Source organism: Mus caroli, unplaced genomic scaffold, assembly GCF_978045245.1.
Source record: "Mus caroli unplaced genomic scaffold, Mus_caroli_1 scaffold_16, whole genome shotgun sequence".
In the NCBI taxonomy this organism is placed as follows: Eukaryota; Metazoa; Chordata; class Mammalia; order Rodentia; family Muridae; genus Mus; species Mus caroli.
In genome coordinates, this window is record NW_028227271.1 from 93,286,621 (window position 1) to 93,306,311 (window position 19,691).

General features: G+C 39.3%; 1 protein-coding gene across 1 annotated transcript in view; it reads right to left on the reverse strand.

Annotated features, from left to right (window-relative positions):
• The window catches only part of Adamts12 (ADAM metallopeptidase with thrombospondin type 1 motif 12), a 315,274-nt gene that overhangs the window by 135,788 nt on the left and 159,795 nt on the right, over nucleotides 1–19,691 (reverse strand). The window contains exons 6-7 of the mRNA XM_085831415.1: nucleotides 6,061–6,185; nucleotides 2,244–2,393 (exon numbers count right to left, since the gene is read on the reverse strand). Of these exons, the coding sequence (XP_085687541.1) occupies nucleotides 2,244–2,393; nucleotides 6,061–6,185 (275 nt within the window). The remainder of the gene's footprint in view (nucleotides 1–2,243; nucleotides 2,394–6,060; nucleotides 6,186–19,691) is intronic.

Here is a 19,691-nt window from a genome sequence, read left to right on the forward strand (position 1 = left end):
GAAATAATGGTGTGGGTGGGATACCAGGAAGCAGACGGCATGGTTTAACTATTTATGGAACTTCGCATCTCCTGTTAGACAATGCTTTTTCTTTGTGGTTAGCACAAACAATGATAAACAAAGCCACAATAAGCTAAGATCTTTTCCTATGAGAGACTTTGATGTCTGGCAAATCTAGAATTTTTATCAAGCCTTCACTCAAACATTCACAAACCTGACTTCATGTGACACATCTAGTCAAAACATAATTTTTAAGTAACTTGAATGCTCTACTAACTGGTGTGTAACTAACTGGTGGGCTAACAATAGTAGCTAGGTCATATGACAATGAAAAGTCTCATAGCACAATGAAAAGTCCAATGGTATATACAAGAGCGCAAAACATTAAATTTGTATCTTTTTAGTGACATTAATATTGTCATTCTATAGCCATACCAACTATAATCAGATTAAAGGATGTTGTTGCTTTTCTTAACTAGAAATAATATTTTCTATGGTTTAAAGTCCAGGCAGAATTTCAACCTCTAGTCAATAAATTCCTTTTGTAGAGGCTCTATAACTCCCTGCCAGTTACCCTGCAATACCGTACTACTGGCCAGTAAAGTTATTCTTCAAGATGATCTCCCAAGAAAAATCTCTTCAGCCCTATAATGGCCCTTTCTTTATTTTTCAGGTCACATTGTAGCTAAATCTCTGGAAATCAGGTATTTTCCTCATTCCTTCAGAGATCTCTATTCTCTGGAAAGATCAGACATGTTGCTCAGACTCTAAAGTTATTTTTTAAAATGTTTTGCTAGAAGCTTCACCTTACATGGATGGAAATATTAACAATAACCCCCCCTCCTTGGGGCACATATGCCTGACTTTCGTTCTTTTTTGCAGTTGTAATAAAATACCCTGATAAAAGCAACTCAAAGAAGGGAGGTTTCACTTTGCCTTACAGTTCAAAGCTACAGTCACTCATAACAAGGATATCAATGGAAGGTCTGATGTTCATGATGATGATGATGATGATGATGATGATGATGATGATGATTATTACTTTACTCATTACTGTTGCAAGTACCTGAGAGGGACAACTTGGAGGTGGAAGCATTTAGTTTGAAGATAATGATGGGGAAGGCATGGTGGCAGGAACACGAGGCAGCTGATCACTTGCCTCTGCATCCGTGAAATGATGATAAATAGATGCTGTTGCTCAACTCACTTTATACTTTGTATGGCGTCACAAAGACTATATGGGATGGTGCTGCCCACATTCAGAGTGGGTCTTTACTCTTGAATTAATCCTCTCTGGAAACATCTCACAGACACACTCTGAGATAGTTACATGGTGATTCTAAACCCAGTCATATTGACAATGAAGATTAACCATCATAGCATACCATCCCTGAATCATTGTTTGACACTTTAGAAATAAACATGGCTAGAATTGTAAAATTATATAGTGACTGAAGATAATTTGGGTCTCCATTTTTCCCAAAGGGTCTTTAACCAATAAAGGGAAGTGATATTAGTAAACTTAAAAAACTAATTTTGTCTGTTACATATGTATAGGAGAGCTAAATCTGTCCCATGCATGCTCTCTGGCTGGTAGTTTAATCCCTGTTAACCCCTATGGGCCCAGGTTAGTTGATTCTGTCAGTTTTCTTGTGGGCAACTACATCAAGACAGGCTGATATCCATGGAAAGCCTCCACTTCTCTGAATAGAAGGGGAAGGGAAGGGGGAGAGGAGGTGAGAGGGTGGGCTATGAGGAGAGGAGGAAGGAGAAGCTTGGGTTGGGATATAAAGGAAATGAATAAACTAGCTAGTAAAAAAAATTATCATTCCAAAATGGACATAGAGACTCATGCCTATAATCTAGCACTTGGGAGGCAGAGACAGGAGAACTATAAGGAACTGGAGGCCAGCATGAACTACACAGCTTGAGGCCAGTGTGGGCTACACAGTAAGACTGTCATAAACAAAACCCAAACAAAAAGTGGACAAACATTGCCTTTTTAAGGGAGTCTAGCTGATTCTAATATATAATAGTTATAAGTGGTAAGGATGGAGTAGATGAAGAGTGTGGAATATGGCATTATCCCTACTCCTTAGATTAAGGTACAGAGGTCAGGTGGGCAAGCCTGTGCCATATGCAAACTCAATCCTCTGACACTCAGTTTAAACTGCTTTCTACTTCCTTCAGTGTTACTGACACATAAACTTGGAAAGTGGATCTCTGCTGTTTTAACCTTTTACCTGTGACCAAGTTCATGTGCAATGGTGAAAGCCAGGGGGAGGCCAGAGTCTTCATTGATGTTACAGCTCCTGTGAGGCTGGCACATTCCTGACAATTGGGACAGCCCCAGAGTCTCACAAGGGCGATTGACACCAGCACAGATGTCTTTTCTGAAAGCAGAGAACAGAGATGCTTAAACACCCCAAGAAATGTTTGGGCAAACTTCCTGTAAACTACATCAATATAAACTGCTCTCTTTGTGTCTTTAATGTGTTCTCTGAAATAAAGTCCATATGGAAAAAGGAATCAGCCTTGAGTTCATTGGACTTATTCTGGTTTTATCTGTTAATTAACTGAATTTCTCAACTTCAAACATTTTGGGGAAATGTAAAGCATTTTATTTTGAGTGGTTTTGCTCATCATCTTGGGAGACTGATATGATTAGGCCAACAAAAGATCACACTAACAATAAAAGTTAATTTGAACTTTGAATATAGGAGAGATAATTAGCAATTTTCTTCTCAAACATGAAACCCCTTTTGGTCTTTTTGAGGTCTGTTCTCCAAACTCATTTATTTTTTCATGAAAAATGCAATTTCTCCTACTATCCCATAAAGAGATCAAATCAATAATCTATCTAGTCACATTCTACTAATAGAAGTTGCACATTTGCACATGTGTATGTGTATAAGTGTATATTGCATGCACACTGTGACACATGAACTCCTCTTTGACCAGGAATTAGCTAGAAAGGGGGAAGGAAACATTCCTAGGATCTCAGAAAAGGCTACAGCTTTTGCAGAATAAAAAGCATGCTCTAAGATCCTAGACAAGTTATTTCAATCACTGACAAGAGAGAGTCATTAATTAGTCTTTAGACCTTCTTCAAGCACAAGAAGAGCTTTTGATTAGCACAAATGTTGGTGATGTTCCCAGACTTTAGTTGCATAATCTGTTAGCGTTTGGGATCTGTGTGAGCATCATCTGCAGCAACAAATGGTCTCTTGCTTTTCATGTCCTTCAGGTAATAGAAAAATCCACATTTGGGGAACCTGTGAGATTTTACTTCCCTAGATGGCAGTGGGTAGGGCTAGGGAGCAAGGGGAGCAACCCCCTTTCATAGGCACAATAGATATGAGTCATCTGTTCATTCTCAGCAGCTGTTGGAGGGTAGTGTGTTGTAGAGATATATCACATGGTCTCTAGCAAAATACATTACAACCTTGGCTGCAGGGTGTGCATTGGATTGTGTTTTCTAAAGGTGCAGAACCTATTGGTGAAAATGTGCTTGACACCCATTGCTCATTCATTAACAGTTTCAGCTTGATATGAAAGGAGACTGTGTCTGTTACATAATTTTTATGGAGTACCTACTAAGTGCTTAGAATTATAGAAGGGGAAGTGAGAGACAACAAAGTAATTGTGACAACATGATTATTGGATCCAAGGAACTTTGGATTGCAAAAAGATTGGCTTTATCTCTATCATATACTGGGGAAATATATAGAAAACTATGCTTTGGGAGGCTGTATATGTGGAACAAACATGTAATGTATTCTTACAAATCTACCCTACACTGAATGAAATTCTATAGTGAAATGCCAATGTGGGTCTCATAATGGTCCCCTAGAGGCAAAACTTAGTCTCACAGTCATTCCTCTCTCAGCTAATTTTTTCAGACCAGAATTTATCAGTGTGGGTTTGCCTAGGGTGAGGAATGAACATTTTGGTCTTACTTCTTTCCTAAGAAACTTTTGATAAAGTCTGGAAATAGTTTGGTTTCTTACAAGTTATATGTATGGGATACTATTCTCATAAGTAAAGATCAGAGATTAGATATGCACAGAAAAATCCTCCACAAGAAACAATTGTCAAGCCCAAATGATAAGTCCTAAGGTCAAAAATTTAAGAAGGCCCGGGGCATTCTGTGAAAAACAGAAAACCCAGAAGAAGGGAGCCCTGACATTTTGACAGGATCATCCCAATGGAAAGTTTGGAAAGCGGTTTACGCTCTGCCTGCGTGGCCTAATTGGTAAACAAGCAATGTGCGCATGTACGAGAGTGTTTTCGTGCCAAGTCACTGCCCATCCCGGGGCGTGGTGATGAGGCTCTGGGAGAGCAGCCAATCGGGTGTGGACATGCCACACTAAGGTATATATAAGCAGTGCCTTTTTGGTGCTTGGGGTTTTCCTCTTCATGTTGAAACTGGTGTAATAAAGTTGCTGCAGAAGGATCCGGTTTCTCACGCGTGTGTTCTTGCTGGCGAGACAATAGCGCATGTGAGAGGAAAGGATGATAAATTGTAGACGGTACATATGTCTGCCTTACTCTCAACTGAAACTTCAAGTGTCAGAATCCTGCTTTTGAGTGAAGGTACTAAAACCTAGTTATATGCAACTCTGTTCCAAGACAAGCTTTGGGTATACTTCTGTAGCAGTGGATTCCTAGGAGCTACTGTATGTCAGGTTGACCAGTAGTCCCATGTGGGGTAGGTTTGTGCAGATGTAGAATATTAAGTACACAGGCTATTGATCTCCCTAACAGAAAAGGCTGACCTCTTTTAGTACACATCCTTAGATGTCTGGATTCTGTAATTTCACATAAGGTGCTTAGTGAGAACTAGCCTCTCTTATTATATAAGCCCTTATTATTAAAAAATATAGCTGTAAGCTAATAAATATTTAGTGAGCGAGTGAGTAATCACTGATTTCAAAGATATTGAATTGATCAGGAAAATTCATTAGTTTTTCATAGTTCTGGATCTTGAAAGTTTGGATTTTTTTATATAGTTATATAAGATCCATCTGTGTTCACAACAAAATCATATCTTTGAAATGCTATAGACTGACCTCAGGACCTCACCATTACCAGGCAAATGACTTACTATTGCACTATATCCTTATATTAAAATTATGATGTTAGAAAGGAGATAGGTATAGTTAAGTCACTGTGCTTACTCAGAGGAGGATGGGTGTACTATATCCTATGCATCAGCTATGAGTGGGCTAGAACAGGTAAGTTCCTGTAGAGTTGCATCACATACTTGGAGAGGGGAAGATGAAATAGAAATAAAAGAATTGTAAAGTCTACCATCTGAGAGTTAAAGAAGTCTTCAATCAAGGGTTTGAGAATAGATTTCTTGGTATAAAGAAAACAGTTTAAAAGGCAAAAATCTTTGTTATGATAGTGTCTTAGTGTTTCTATTCCTGCACAAACATCATGAACAAGAAGCAAGTTGGGGAGGAAAGGGTTTATTCATCTTACAATTCCATACTGCTGTTTATCACCAAGGAAGTCAGGACTGGAACTCAAGCAAGTCAGGAAGCAGGAGCTGATGCAGAGGCCATGGAGGGATATTCTTTACTGGCTTGCTTCCCCTGGCTTGCTCAGCCTGCTCTCTTACAGAACCCAAGACTACCAGCCCAGAGATGGTTCCACCCACAAGGGGCCTTTCCCCCTTGATCACTACTTGAGAAAATGCCTTACAGTTGGATCTCATGGAGGCATTTCCTCAACTGAAGCTCCTTTCTCTGTGATAACTCCAGCTGTGTCAAGTTGACACAAAACTAGCCAGTACAGATAGTAAACGAGACTAGTTTGCCAACAGATGTAGTTTTTAAGAAAGGAGAGCTCTGTCATATTAACAAGCTTGCTAACAGGCCCTTTCCATGGTATGAGCCAGTAAGAGGAGCTCAAAAACCACAGTTGCTGCTTTCACAAATGACCAAGAGCAGCAGAAAATAATGAGAATCCTATGAGGGTGAACACCGGACAAGATGTTCAGCCACTAGCTTTCATTGGCCAGTTACCCATCTTTCCACAAAGCCTCTGAGCTACCTGGTGATAAGGACAGCCACATCATGATGGACAGGGTTGAGGTCACTCTTGGGATTGATGCTTTTCTGCCACTTGCAGAAACTGGACAGTGTCTTCTCTGCATGATGCACTATTTTCAATCCTTGCTGGAAAAAGAAGAGAAAGAGACTTGGCATGAGTGAGCTCTCTGTGGTCCAGCTTATTATTTTAGTAGTCGTCCTCAGAAGTACTTCCCAGGGGATGAGTGCAGGCTGGGTGCTCCAGGTATTTGTAAGATATAAAGCCAAGGCCAGTTTATTACCCTTGGACCCACCCTCTACTCTGAATGCTGTCACCTACTGACTTTATGAAAAAGATCTAAATGGGAAACCTCAGGATAGAGATTGTCACCATATCAAGTAGCCCTTAACCATAGATGGGAAATATAACAAAGAACACTACTTGAAGCTCTATTTCCAGTGGGTTCATGCATCCTAAGCCATTACAGTTGCAAAGCAGCTTCCCCCACCCCTGACCATTTCTAATAGTAAATGAATAAATGTTCTTTTATTATAAGGTATCTGTGAGGCTAGCAGCTGGATTTTCTAACACGTTGCCTCATTTAATTTCACATCTACTCAGCATTATCGGCAAAAAGACATCATTCTGTTCGTTTTATAATTAGAGGGAAGTAAATCTCAGAGATGGGAAGGTCCTGAAGGTCCCTCAGCTCAGATGTATTGAGATTCCTAGCGAAGCTGTGCCTGCAGCTATAGCCATCAGCCACACTGGAAAGGTGTCTTGACTCTGCTTCCATTAGACAGGAAGCTAATAAGGTTATTCTAAGTTTTGATGAAACTAAGTTCATCAAATAAACATCAACCGTGAGCAGGTAGCTTTTAGGTCTATTTTTAACTCTATGCTTCTTGGGTGGGTGGGTGGGGGGTAATCCCTAAGAGAATACCCACTACTTAAAAAAAATCTTCACAGTAGCATTCGTGGTTATTTAAAAACAGTGAAATATTGAGCAATAAAACTACCAGCTATGCACTGACTCTGTGTCCTGAAAAGAATGTTGAAGAACTGATATAAGAAATTAAGATGTAAATAAGTGAACTGATATTATGTTTGTGGACTCAAAGGTTCAATCTAGTGAGGATTTCCTCTTTCAAAGTGATTTGCGGTTTTATTGCAATTTGTGTTAAATGCTTGGCTGTACCTTTTCTAGACATATTTAAGCTCATCTTAAAATATACATGAAATACATACCCCTTAGATCAGCAAAAAAATTCTCATTAAAGAAACATAAACCCTGAAGAATAGGTGTATTCAATTCTAAGGTTTACTATATAGGTTCATAACCATGAAGGTGTGATGTAGGGAAGGGAGAGACACACAGGTCAACAGACAGAAAAGTAACAATAGATCCACCGAAACCATTTTTGTTTTTGTTTTTGTTTTGTTTGTTTGTTTATTTGGCAAAGGTAAAAATGCAATTCGTTGAAGGAAAAATAACCTTTTTAATCAATAGTGCTGGGTAGCAGGAAAACAACTTGATTAAAAATCAAGAAGAAGCCATGGATAAACACATGTCGCTAGAAGACATACAAATAGCCAATGAGCATGCTGAAAATAAAATACTCAAGGTTGAATATTTTCACTTATAATTCCAGAGCTGGGCAATTCAAAGAAAATCTTGAATTGAGGCAAGCCTATGCTACACAGTGGGTGAGTGCTAGACCAATTTGAGCCATATAGTGAGGTAGGGAATAAAGGAGAAATGGGATACTAAATAAAACTATAAAGCTCTATCACCGTGCACCTGTTAGGCAGTAATTGACAAAAAGACAAATGACACCAAGCACTGGCAAGAATGCAAAGTTGAAACTCTTGGGCAGTTTGTTGAATGTAAACTAGTATCATCTTAATTAAAAACAGAATGTAAGTTTCTCAACAAAAGTGAAAGAGAACTGCCATTTGACCTAGCAATCTGTCCAGTGGACAAATATACCACGTTATAAATTCTGTATGCTGAAGAGATACCCACACCCAAGCTCAGGGCTGCATTTTTCCTAACAGCCAAGATATGGAATCAGCTTAATATGCATGGATACAAGAAATCTGCACAATGAAATAGTTTTCAGACTAACAAACAACTGAGATTCTGTCATTTGTAAAACTATGGATGAACCTGGAGGGCATCACATTAAGTGAAATAAGCCAGGCAGTGAAAGACAAATATCACATGACCTCACTTACAAGAGGACTCTGAAAACATAGAACTTAGAACTGAACAACCAAGGCTGTGGGCAGGGGTATGGGAATACACTGGTGAAAGGCTTCATATTTCAGTTTGGATAGGAGGAATAAGTTCTAGAACTGTATTATCTGACATGGTCACCATGGTCAATAACAGTACATTATATATGTGAGACTCACCAGAAGAATAGATCCTAAGTGTTCTCACTGTGGGTAAAATGTGAGGTAATATACACTTTAATTCACCCCGTTTATTCAGTCCATATGCTTATATATTTTAAATTTTATGTTGTGCAGAATGCAGATATAAAATGGTTGTCACCTTAAAGTTTAGTAAATAAAATTAGACACACATGAGCACAGGTGGGGGTGGGCAGAGAGAAGGGGGGGATGGGAAGGACACCAAATTTGAGAGGAAATTTAATTTTCAGGTGCTATTTTTCTATGAGTTCCATTGAATACTGATTTCTTTTTTAAATCTCCTTTTAGACTGGAGGTTCAGTGGCTAAAAGCCCACATTTTCCTTCAAGAAGATTCAAAGTTGGTTGCCAGCTCCCAGGTCAGACAGCTCTCAACTGTCTGTAACTGCAGGAATCGAATGCTGATTTCTGGTCTCTGCATCACCTGCCCACCCTTGATCATACACACACAGACACAATTAAAAATAAAACAAAAGGATAGCCTAGTGGGTCATCAATCGGAGGACAGGCCCTTAGTCCTGTGAAGGCTCTAAGCCCCAGTGTAGGGGAATGCCAGGGACAGGAAATGGGAGTGGGTGGGTTGGTGAGCAGGGGAAGTGGGGAGGGGATACGGTGTTTTTGGAGGGGAAACCAGGAAAAGGGATGACGTTTGAAATGTAAATAAAGAAAATATCTAATAAAAAAAAAAACCTCCTTTCACTGGAAAAAACAAAAACAAAATAATCCACCTACATTATAGCATATTAGGGATCATAGACTATGTCTTCATGCTTCATCCAACCTGCTTTTGTAAATTAACATGTTAGGAGTACAATGAGTAACCTACAATTAAGAAGGAGGTTCACTGTAGCAATTAGAATTGGTATTAATAAGTTTTAAATAGCAAAGCCACAGGTAGATCTGAAGGTTACCTCATTTCCCAACACTCACAGTAGAAATAACATTCAAATGACATTACTCTGAATATTTCTGCATAATTCAACTGATTATAACGATTTTATCTACAGCATTGTTTTGTGTGCTTTAGTCTTTCATGAATCTTCCATTATTTTATAATCCCAGTGAAAACTCTATTTTTCTCTGTAACTCCTTAATTTGCTTTAGTGGGCAGACAAATATTCAACCCCGGCTCTGATTAAACAGACTGGAAAGTTACCAAGGTCTCTTCAGATCCCCAAGCGCATCTAGCATGGCTATGAACACCTGTGCTTCTTGTGAATCGCAGCTCTCATTAAACCATGGCACTATCTTCTAAAGACAGAGAACTAAAAGTCTTACCAGCTACAGGTCATATTTTCCTGGCAGCTGTCATTTGAGTTGGAGTGGCACTTGGCAAATGGAAAAAAAGTCACACTCTACCACCTAAAGGCAAGAGAGGTGGTTCAAAGGGAAGTCTTCAGACACCTTTAAGTTTGCAGAAAGCCTTTGAAGGAGTTCACAATTTATCAATACCGGGCTGTTGCTCTGGTCTCAAAAATCTTTCCATATTAGCTTTTGTTGTCCTGTGCTCAAGATGTTAGGAAGTGAAGGCCACATAGCCGACTCTCAGTTCGGGGACCATGAGATGAATGGAACATGTTTGGGGATTTAGTGATCTGTGTCGTGATGTTTGAAGGTGGCCCTGTCATCTATTTACATTTAGGGTCTTTGATGACCATGATTATTTCAGAGTTACAGGAGCCCTGGAGGATTCCAACAAAGTAACTGTAAGCTTTGTCCTCCATGCCCTGTGGCTCAATCTCTATTCGTCAGACTTTTAGCTTTCCCATTGATTTTACACGGGAGTTCAAGGGCAAATAGTTTAATTCCGTAGCAATCCAAGTTCTTTCTTTCTTTGCTTTAAGGGACAGAAACTAGAGCCAACTCAAAATAAAATCTTGTCAGGCCAAACCAATAATGAAATGTAGATTGTAATAGGTATAAAGTAAACCTATAAGCAGATTTTTAATATTAGTTTGATGATAGAAAAGCAATTATCTGGAGGTAATTGTTATAATTAGTTGGTATTATGTGCTTTGAACAAGTAAAAATGAATAGATCTGTGTTCAGATAACGACAACACTTTACAGGCCTTACCAAATTTTTATGGCCATTTCTAAAATTCTCCACCAAAAATAATAATCTTTCTTCTTCCAGATTCTCTTTAATGTTAAGTTTGACATAAGGTCACATTATGTAGCCTAGGCTGGTAGTGACCCATGATCCTCTTGTCTTAGCCTCTGGAGTGCTAGAGTTGCAGTTGTGTTCCACCACACTTGGCTCCATTCAGCCACAATGTCTGTCTGTCTTCTTTCTTTCTTTCTTTCTTTCTTTCTTTCTTTCTTTCTTTCTTTCTTCTTTTTTTGAGACAGGGTTTCTCTGTGTAGCCTTGGCTGTTCTGGGACTCACTCTGTAGACCAGGCTAGCCTCGAACTCAGAAATCTGCCTGCCTCTGCCTCCCGAGTGCTGGGATTAAAGACGTGCACCACCAAAGCCTGTCTTTCTTTTTATTAGCTATAGTCACCATATGATCTAGTTTCAAAAATCTTCTGGCAATGTTTGGCATTGCCGATGGATAGCTCTTACCCATCCAAATTCAACCAGTGACACTTTCCATAGACATCCCTGTACCACTGGGTAAATTAAGTCTAGGTATCACAATGGATGTGCAATTATATTATATATGCTTATGATAAATAACTTAATCTGAGGAAAAGTTCCACGCATGTGTGCATGTGTATGGGTGTGTGTGATTTGTGTATGTATGTGTGTGTATATGTGTGTGTATATATACATATATATCATATTTAATAAGTTTTAATGGAATTATCCTACAATGGAGAGATGATACCCCAACTAGAAACCACATGCTAACAAATGAAAGAAGAAAAAAGAAAGGAAAAAAAAAAGAAATAAGGAAGGAAGGAAAGAAGGAAACAGTATCAGGAATAGGTTATTTCTTTGTAAATATTTTTGCTAATGAGTCCCCACAAACCACCAGCATCCTTAGTCACCCCTGTAGAACTTGACTGTAAAACAAGTAAACACCACATAACTTGAATCATAGAACAGAGAGAGGCCAAGCTGATTCTGACCTGGAAGTTTTATTCCTATTGTTAATCTTTGTGACAACGATAACAACTAACCCCAGAGATTACCAGATGGTGAAAAGTAAACGTAATAATCTTACTAACAGAAAACAAGACCACTCACCATCATCAGAACCCAGCACTCCCACTTCGCCCAGTCCAGGGCACCCCAACACACCGGAGAAGCTAGACCCGGATCTAAAAGCATATCTCATGATGATGGTAGAGGACATCAAGAAGGACTTTAATAACACACTTAAAGAAATACAGGATAAAACTGCTAAACAGGTAGAAGACATTAAAGAGGAAGCACAAAAATCCCTTAAAGATTTGCAAGAGAACACTGCTAAACAGATAGAAGACATTAAAGAGGAAGCACAAAAATCCCTTAAAGAATTGCAGGAAAACCAGACCAAACAGGTGAGGAATTGAATAAAACCATCCAGGACCTAAAAAGGGAAGTACAGACAATGAAGAAAACCCAAATTGAGGCAACGCTGGAGATAGAAACCCTAGGAAAGAAATCTGGAACCATAGATGCGAGCATCAGCAACAGAATACAAGAGATGGAAGAGAGGATCTCAGATGCAGAAGACTCAATAGAAAACATCGGCACAACAATCAAAGAAAATGGAAAATGCAAAAAGATCCTAACTCAAAACATCCAGGAAATCCAGGACGCAATGAGAAGACCAAACCTACGGATAATAGGAGTAGATGAGAATGAAGATTTCCAACTCAAAGGACTGGCAAATATCTTCAACAAAATTATAGAAGAAAACTTCCCAAACCTAAAGAAAGAGATGCCCATGAACATACAAGAAGCCTACAGAACTCCAAATAGATTTGACCAGAAAAGAAATTCCTCCCAACACATGATAATCAGAACAACAAATGCACCAAATAAAGACAGAATACTAAAAGCAGTAAGGGAAAAAGGTCAAGTAACATATAAAGGCAAGCCTATCAGAATTACACCGGATTTTTCACCACAGACTATGAAAGCCAGAAGGTCCTGGACAGATGTTATACAGAAACTAAGAGAACACAAATTCCAGCCCAGGCTACTATACCCAGCCAAACTCTCAATTACCATAGATGGAGAAACCAAAGTATTCCACGACAAAACCAAATTCACACATTATCTTTCCACGAATCCAGCCCTTCAAAGGATAATAACAGAAAAAAACCAATACAAGGACGGAAACCACGTCCTAGAAAAAGCAAGAAGGTAATCCCTCAATAAACCTAAAAGAAGACAGCCACAAGAACAGAACACCAACTCTAACAACAAAAATAAAAGGAAGCAACAATTACTTCTCCCTAATATCTCTTAATATCAATGGACTCAACTCCCCAATAAAAAGACATAGACTAACAGACTGGCTACACAAACAGGACCCAACATTTTGCTGCTTACAGGAAACTCATCTCAGAGAAAAAGATAGACACTACCTCAGAATGAAAGGCTGGAAAACAATTTTCTAAGTAAATGGTAGGAAGAAACAAGCTGGAGTAGCCATCCAAATATCTAGTAAAATCAACTTCCAACCCAAAGTCATCAAAAAAGACAAGGAAGGGCACTTCATACTCATCAAAGATAAAATCTTCCAAGAGGAGCAATCAATTCTGAATATCTATGCTCCAAATACAAGGGCAGCCACATTCATTAAAGATACTTTAGTAAAGCTCAAAGCACACATTGCACCTCACACAATAATAGTGGGAGACTTCAACACACCACTTTCACCAATGGACAGATCATGGAAACAGAAACTAAACAGGGACACAGTGAAACTAACAGAAGTGATGACACAAATGGACTTAACAGATATCTACAGAACATTTTATCCTAAAACAAAAGGATATACCTTCTTCTCAGCACCTCACGGTACCTTCTCCAAAATTGACCACAAAATAGGTCACAAAACAAGCCTCAACATATACAAAAATATTGAAATTGTCCCATGCATCCTATCAGATCACCATGGACTAAGGCTGATCTTCAATAACAAAATAAATAATAGAAAGCCAACACACACATGGAAACTAAACAACACTCTTCTCAATGATACCTTGGTCAAGGAAGGAATAAAGAAAGAAATTAAGGACTTTCTGGAGTTTAATGAAAATGAAGCCACAACATATCCAAACTTATGGGACACGCTGAAAGCATTTCTAAGAGGAAAACTCATAGCTCTGAGGGCCTCCACAAAGAAACTAGAGAGAGCACACATTAGCAGCTTGACAACACACCTAAAAGCTCTAGAACGAAAGGAAGCAAATTCAGCCAAGAGGAGTAGACTGCAAGAAATAATCAAACTCAGGGGTGAAATCAACCAAGTGGAAACAAGAAGAACAATTCAAAGAATCAACCAATTTTCAGAAATGAAAAGGGAGACATAACAACAGACCCTGAAGAAATCCAAAACACCATCAGATCCTTCTACAAAAGGCTATACTCAACAAAACTGGAGAACCTGGATGAAATGGACAAGTTTCTAGACAGATACCAGGTACCAAAGTTAAATCAAGGTCAGGTTAATGATCTAAACAGTCCCATATCCCCTAAAGAAATAGAAGCAGTCATTAATAGTCTCCCAACCAAAAAAAGCCCAGGACCAGATGGGTTTAGTGCAGAGTTCTATCAAACCTTCAAAGAAGATCTAATCCCAGTTCTTCACAAACTATTCCACAAAATAGAATCAGAAGTTACTCTATCCAAATCATTCTATGAAGCCACAATTACTTTGATACCTAAACCATATAAAGACCCAACAAAAATAGAGAACTTCAGACCAATTTACCTTATGAATATTGATGCAAAAATCCTCAATAAAGTTCTCGCTAACCGAATTTAAGAACACGTTAAAACAATCATCCATCCTGACAAAGTAGGTTTCATCCCAGGCATGCAAGGATGGTTCAATATACGAAAATCCATCAATGTAATCCATTATATAAACAAACTCAAAGACAAAAACCACATGACCATCTCGTTAGATGCTGAAAAAGCATTTGACAAAATCCAACACCCATTCATGATAAAAGTCTTGGAAAGATCAGGAATTCAAGGCCCATACCTAACCATGATAAAAGCAATATACAGCAAACCAGTAGCCAACATCAAAGTAAACGGTGAGAAGCTGGAAGAAATCCCACTAAAATAAGGGACTAGACAAGGCTGCCCACTCTCTCCCTACCTATTCAACATTGTACTGGAAGTCCTAGCCAGAGCAATTAGACAAGAAAAGGAGATCAAGGGGATACAAATCAGTAAAGAAGAAGTCAAAATATCGCTTTGTGCAGAGGAAATGATAGTATACATAAGTGACCCTAAAAATTCCACCAGAGAACTCCTAAGCCTGATAAATAGCTTCGGTGAAGTAGCTGGATATAAAATTAACTCAAGCAAGTCAATGGCCTTTCTGTACACAAAGGATAAACAGGCAGAGAAGGAAATTAGGGAAACAACACCCTTCTCAATAGTCACAAACAATATAAAATACCTTGGCCTATCTCTAACTAAGGAAGTGAAAGATCTGTATGACAAGAACTTCAAGTCCCTGAAGAAAGAAATTAAAGAAGATCTCAGAAGATGGAAAGACCTCCCATGCTCATGGATTGGCAGGATCAACATTGTGAAAATGGCTATCTTACCAAAAGCAATCTACAGATTCAATGCAATCCCCATCAAAATTCCAACTCAATTCTTCAAGGAATAGAAAGGGCAATCTGCAAATTCATGTGGAACAACAAAAAACCTAGGATAGCAAAAACTCTTCTCAAGGATAAAAGAACCTCTGGTGGAATCACCATGCCTGACCTAAAGCTGTACTACAGAGCAATTGTGATAAAAACTGCATGGTACTGGCATAACGACAGACAAGTAGACCAATGGAACAGAATTGAAGACCCTGAGATCAACCCACATATCTATGGTCACTTGATCTTTGACAAGGGAGCAAAAACCATCCAGTGGAAAAGACAGCATTTTCAACAAATGGTGCTGGCACAACTGGTGGTTATCATGTAGAAGAATGCGAATTGATCGATTCCTATCTCCTTGTACCAAGGTCAAATCCAAGTGGATAAAGGAACTCCACATAAAACCAGAGACACTGAAACTTATAGAGGAGAATGTAGGGAAAAGCCTCGAAGATATGGGTACAGGGTAAAAATTCCTGAATAGAACAGCAAAGGCTTGTGCTGTAAGATCGAGAATTGATAAATGGGACCTCATAAAGTTGCAAAGCTTCTGCAAGGCAAAAGACACCATCAATAAGACAAAAAGACCACCAACAGATTGGGAAAGGATCTTTACCTATCCTAAATCAGATAGGGGACTAATATCCAATATATATAAAGAACTCAAGAAGGTGGACTCCTGAAAATCAAATAACCTCGTTAAAAAATGGGGCTCAGAGCTGAACAAAGAATTCTCACCTGAGGAATACCAAATGGCAGAGAAGCACCTGAAAAAATGTTCAACATCCTTAATCATCAGGGAAATGCAACTCAAAACAACCCTGAGATTCCACTTCACACCAGTCAGAATGGTTCAGATCAAAAATTCAGGTGACAGCAGATGCTGGCGAGGATGTGGAGAAAGAGGAACACTCCTTCATTGTTGGTGGGATTGCAAGCTGGTACAACCACTCTGGAAATCAGTTTGGCAGTTCCTCAGAAAATTGGATATAATACTATCAGAGGATCCAGCAATACCTCTCCTGGGCATATATCCAGAAGATGTTCCAACCGGTAAGAAGGACACATGCTCCACTATGTTCTTAGCAGCCTTATTTATAATAGCCAGAAGCTGGAAAGAACCCAGATATCCCTCAACAGAGGAATGGATACAGAAAATGTGGTACATTTACACAGTGGAGTACTACTCAGCTATTAAAAAGAATGAATTTATGAAATTCCTAGGCAAATGGATGGATCTGGAGGGCATCATCCTGAGTGAGGTAACATATTCACAAAGGAACTCACACAATATGTACTCACTGATAAGTGGATGTTAGCCCCAAAACTTAGGATACCCAAGATATAAGATACAATTTGTTAAACACATGAAACTCAAGAAGAACGAAGACCAAAGTGTGGACACTGTGCCCCTTCTTGGAATTGGGAACAAAACACCCATGGAAAGAGTTACAGAGATAAAGTTTGGAGCTGTGAAGAAAGGATGGACCATCTAAAGACTGCCATATCCAGGGATCCATCCCATAATCAGCTTCCAAACGCTGACACCATTGCATACACTAGCAAGATATTGCTGAAAGGACCCAGATATAGCTGTCTCTTGTGAGACAATGCCGGGGCCTAGCAAACACAGAAGTGGATGCTCACAGTCAGCTATTGGATGGATCACAGGGCCCCCAATGGAGGAGCTAGAGAAAGTACCCAAGGAGCTAAAGGGAACTGCAACTCCATAAGTGGAACATTATTATGAACTCACCAGTACCCCAGAGCTCTTGACTCTAGCTGCATTTGTATCAAAAGATGGCCTAGTCGGCCATCACTGGAAAGAGAGGCCCATTGGACTTGCCAACTTTATATGCCCCAGTACAGGGGAATGCCAGGGCCAAGGGGTGGGGGTGGGTGGGTGGGGGATTAGGGGGGGGAGTGTATTGGGGACTTTTTGGATAGCATTGGAAATGTAATTGAGGAAAATACCTAATTAAAAAAAATTAAAAGAAAAAAATAGCAATTAAAAAGAAATTTAGAGTAAAAAAATTCATAACTAGTTATTATTCATAAATACAGAAACAGCTGAATAGGTATAAGCATACCCCCAAAAGAAACAAAAACAATAAAACAAAACAAAACAAAATAAAGAAAAAACCCAAGGGTAAAATTTCTTTTCTCTTTCAATTTCAAATCTGCTGCAAAAATTCACTCCAAAGAACCATTCATAAATGTAAAATGTGAAGTTATGAAACTTGGAGAACAGGGCTGGGCATGGAAACAGATGCCTTTAATCTTGGCACTCACCAGACAAAGACAGGGTATCTCTGTGAGTTTGAGGCCCGCCATGTCTACACACTAAGATCTCAGCAAAGCACAGAACAAAAGGGAGGAAATATTCAAAGCCTGCAGGGAGGTTTCCCTTCAGGCCCATAACCTGGACGCTTACATTCCACCAACAGTAAGTTGCCTGCGTTAGCACTCTCCCAAGGCATACTGTGCAATTGTTTTTTTACATTTCCTTTCTTTAAAAAGTTTTCTCTTTTTAAGATGCTTTTCTCTAGCCTCTTGCCCTGCTTGAACCTGTCCAATCTCCAACCATCTTTTGACACTCAATCAGGGCATTCCCACAAGGCCTCTGTTCCTCCTCTGTTAATGAGGATAAGGTTCCTGGAGATACATCCCAGTCACACACAGTTCAAGTCACCTCCTATGTCAGGTTAAACTTAGCAGCGTCTGTGCCTGTTTTCCTTCTGAGCATGTCTAGGATTAAGGACTCATTTCTTTCATTTCTCAGCCATCTTGTGTATCCTAAGACACATCAAGATTATTGGGAAAGAATCAGGGACATATGTCATCTATTAAGTAATGTAGAAAAGGCAGAGCCTGAAATAAAGGAAGACGATGGGGTAGGTGATGGGGTCTGTGGTAAGGCAGGTAACAATCGCAATCTGTGCAGTAGGAGGAAGGAAGGAGCAGACATTTGAGAACAAAGCAGAAAATCTATAATAACAGTCCCCTCTCCAGGACTAGGAATTACTGGGAGGTGATTCTGCATGGCCACTTCATGTTCTGCCCATTATCTGAGCAAGAGCACCAGAAGCGCTGCTCTTCTCAAGGAGATTACACAGAAACTGTTGGGGATTTCACTGGGAGATTTTGCACGATTATATGTGTACATGTGTATGCATGACCACATGTGTACATGTGCATGTATACGTCAGAGCATGTGCACATATGTGTGAGGCTCTTCTTTGGTCACTCCCCACCTTATTCACTAGGGCAGGGTCTCTTGGGTAATTCTTCCATGGACTTTGTGTCTCTAGTGACTAGGTCTTTAAAATACTATCCCATTTTTCTATGCAAGTCGGAGGTCTCTAAGAGATTTCCCTTGAGCACATTTTTTTTCTAGTCTTTTTAGTCTCTTAATCTCTGAGTCTTAAATTAGGTTCCATCCTAGAAACACCTGGATATTTAGTGTCTTGAATGCACTTTGCCATAGGATTCTATGGAAAGGTTCTTAGTTATGCATTTAAGGCCCTGTGGTTATGAGCCAGGAACTTGCCATCAAGATTAACACCATGAGTTCAGTCCCTGGAATCCACATGGTGAGGTGAAAGAATTTACTCATACAAGTTGTCCTCTGACTGTCACATCTATACAATAAAAATTAAAAATCTTATAAAAATACCATATGGCTCTAAGCACGTATAAGATATGGTAAGACTGAAGAGTATTGAAGAATAAACATTGAGGTATTCAATGTTAAACATTTCCATAAAATAACTTGGTTAGTATTTGCACATTTTGATTTAAAGCAAACATTCATTCACAATCTTATTCCTTATTTCCTTTGTTAAAAAAACAGAGTTTGCTTTTGCTCATTTCTTTGCACTCATCTTCTCAAGCTGGCCCCAGTCACTCCCTGCCTTCCTCTTCCAGTACTTTTGAGCACATGAAGCCGACAGGAGGGCGAGCTAACCTGGAATCACAAAAAAAGGCTCCAACTGGGAGACAGGAAATGATTTTACAAGAGCACAACTTTTTGTTATCAATTGTTCTCTTTCGTTGTGAGCTAGCTTCTAAGAGGGGTGGGGAACAATCTTGAATTAATCTCTCTGGGAATTCCTGGTAGCAGCTTTGGTGTGGTGCCCTCTGACCACACTCTGCTAAGGATGCTGAGTCTGCTGAGCAAAAGATGATGGACAAAAACGATGCAGAGGACCAAAATTTGAAAACTTCATATGCTTAAGAAATCATGTTACTATCAGAGGGAAACTATTGATTGAAAGAAATGGGTCAAAAGTTATTTGCCAAATATGTTTGACATTTATAGTGAAAAAAAATAAGAGCCGGGCAGTGGTGGCGCACACCTTTAATCCCAGCACCTGGGAGGCAGAAGCAAGCGAATTTCTGGGTTCTAGGCCAGCCTGGTCTACAAAGTGAGTTCCAG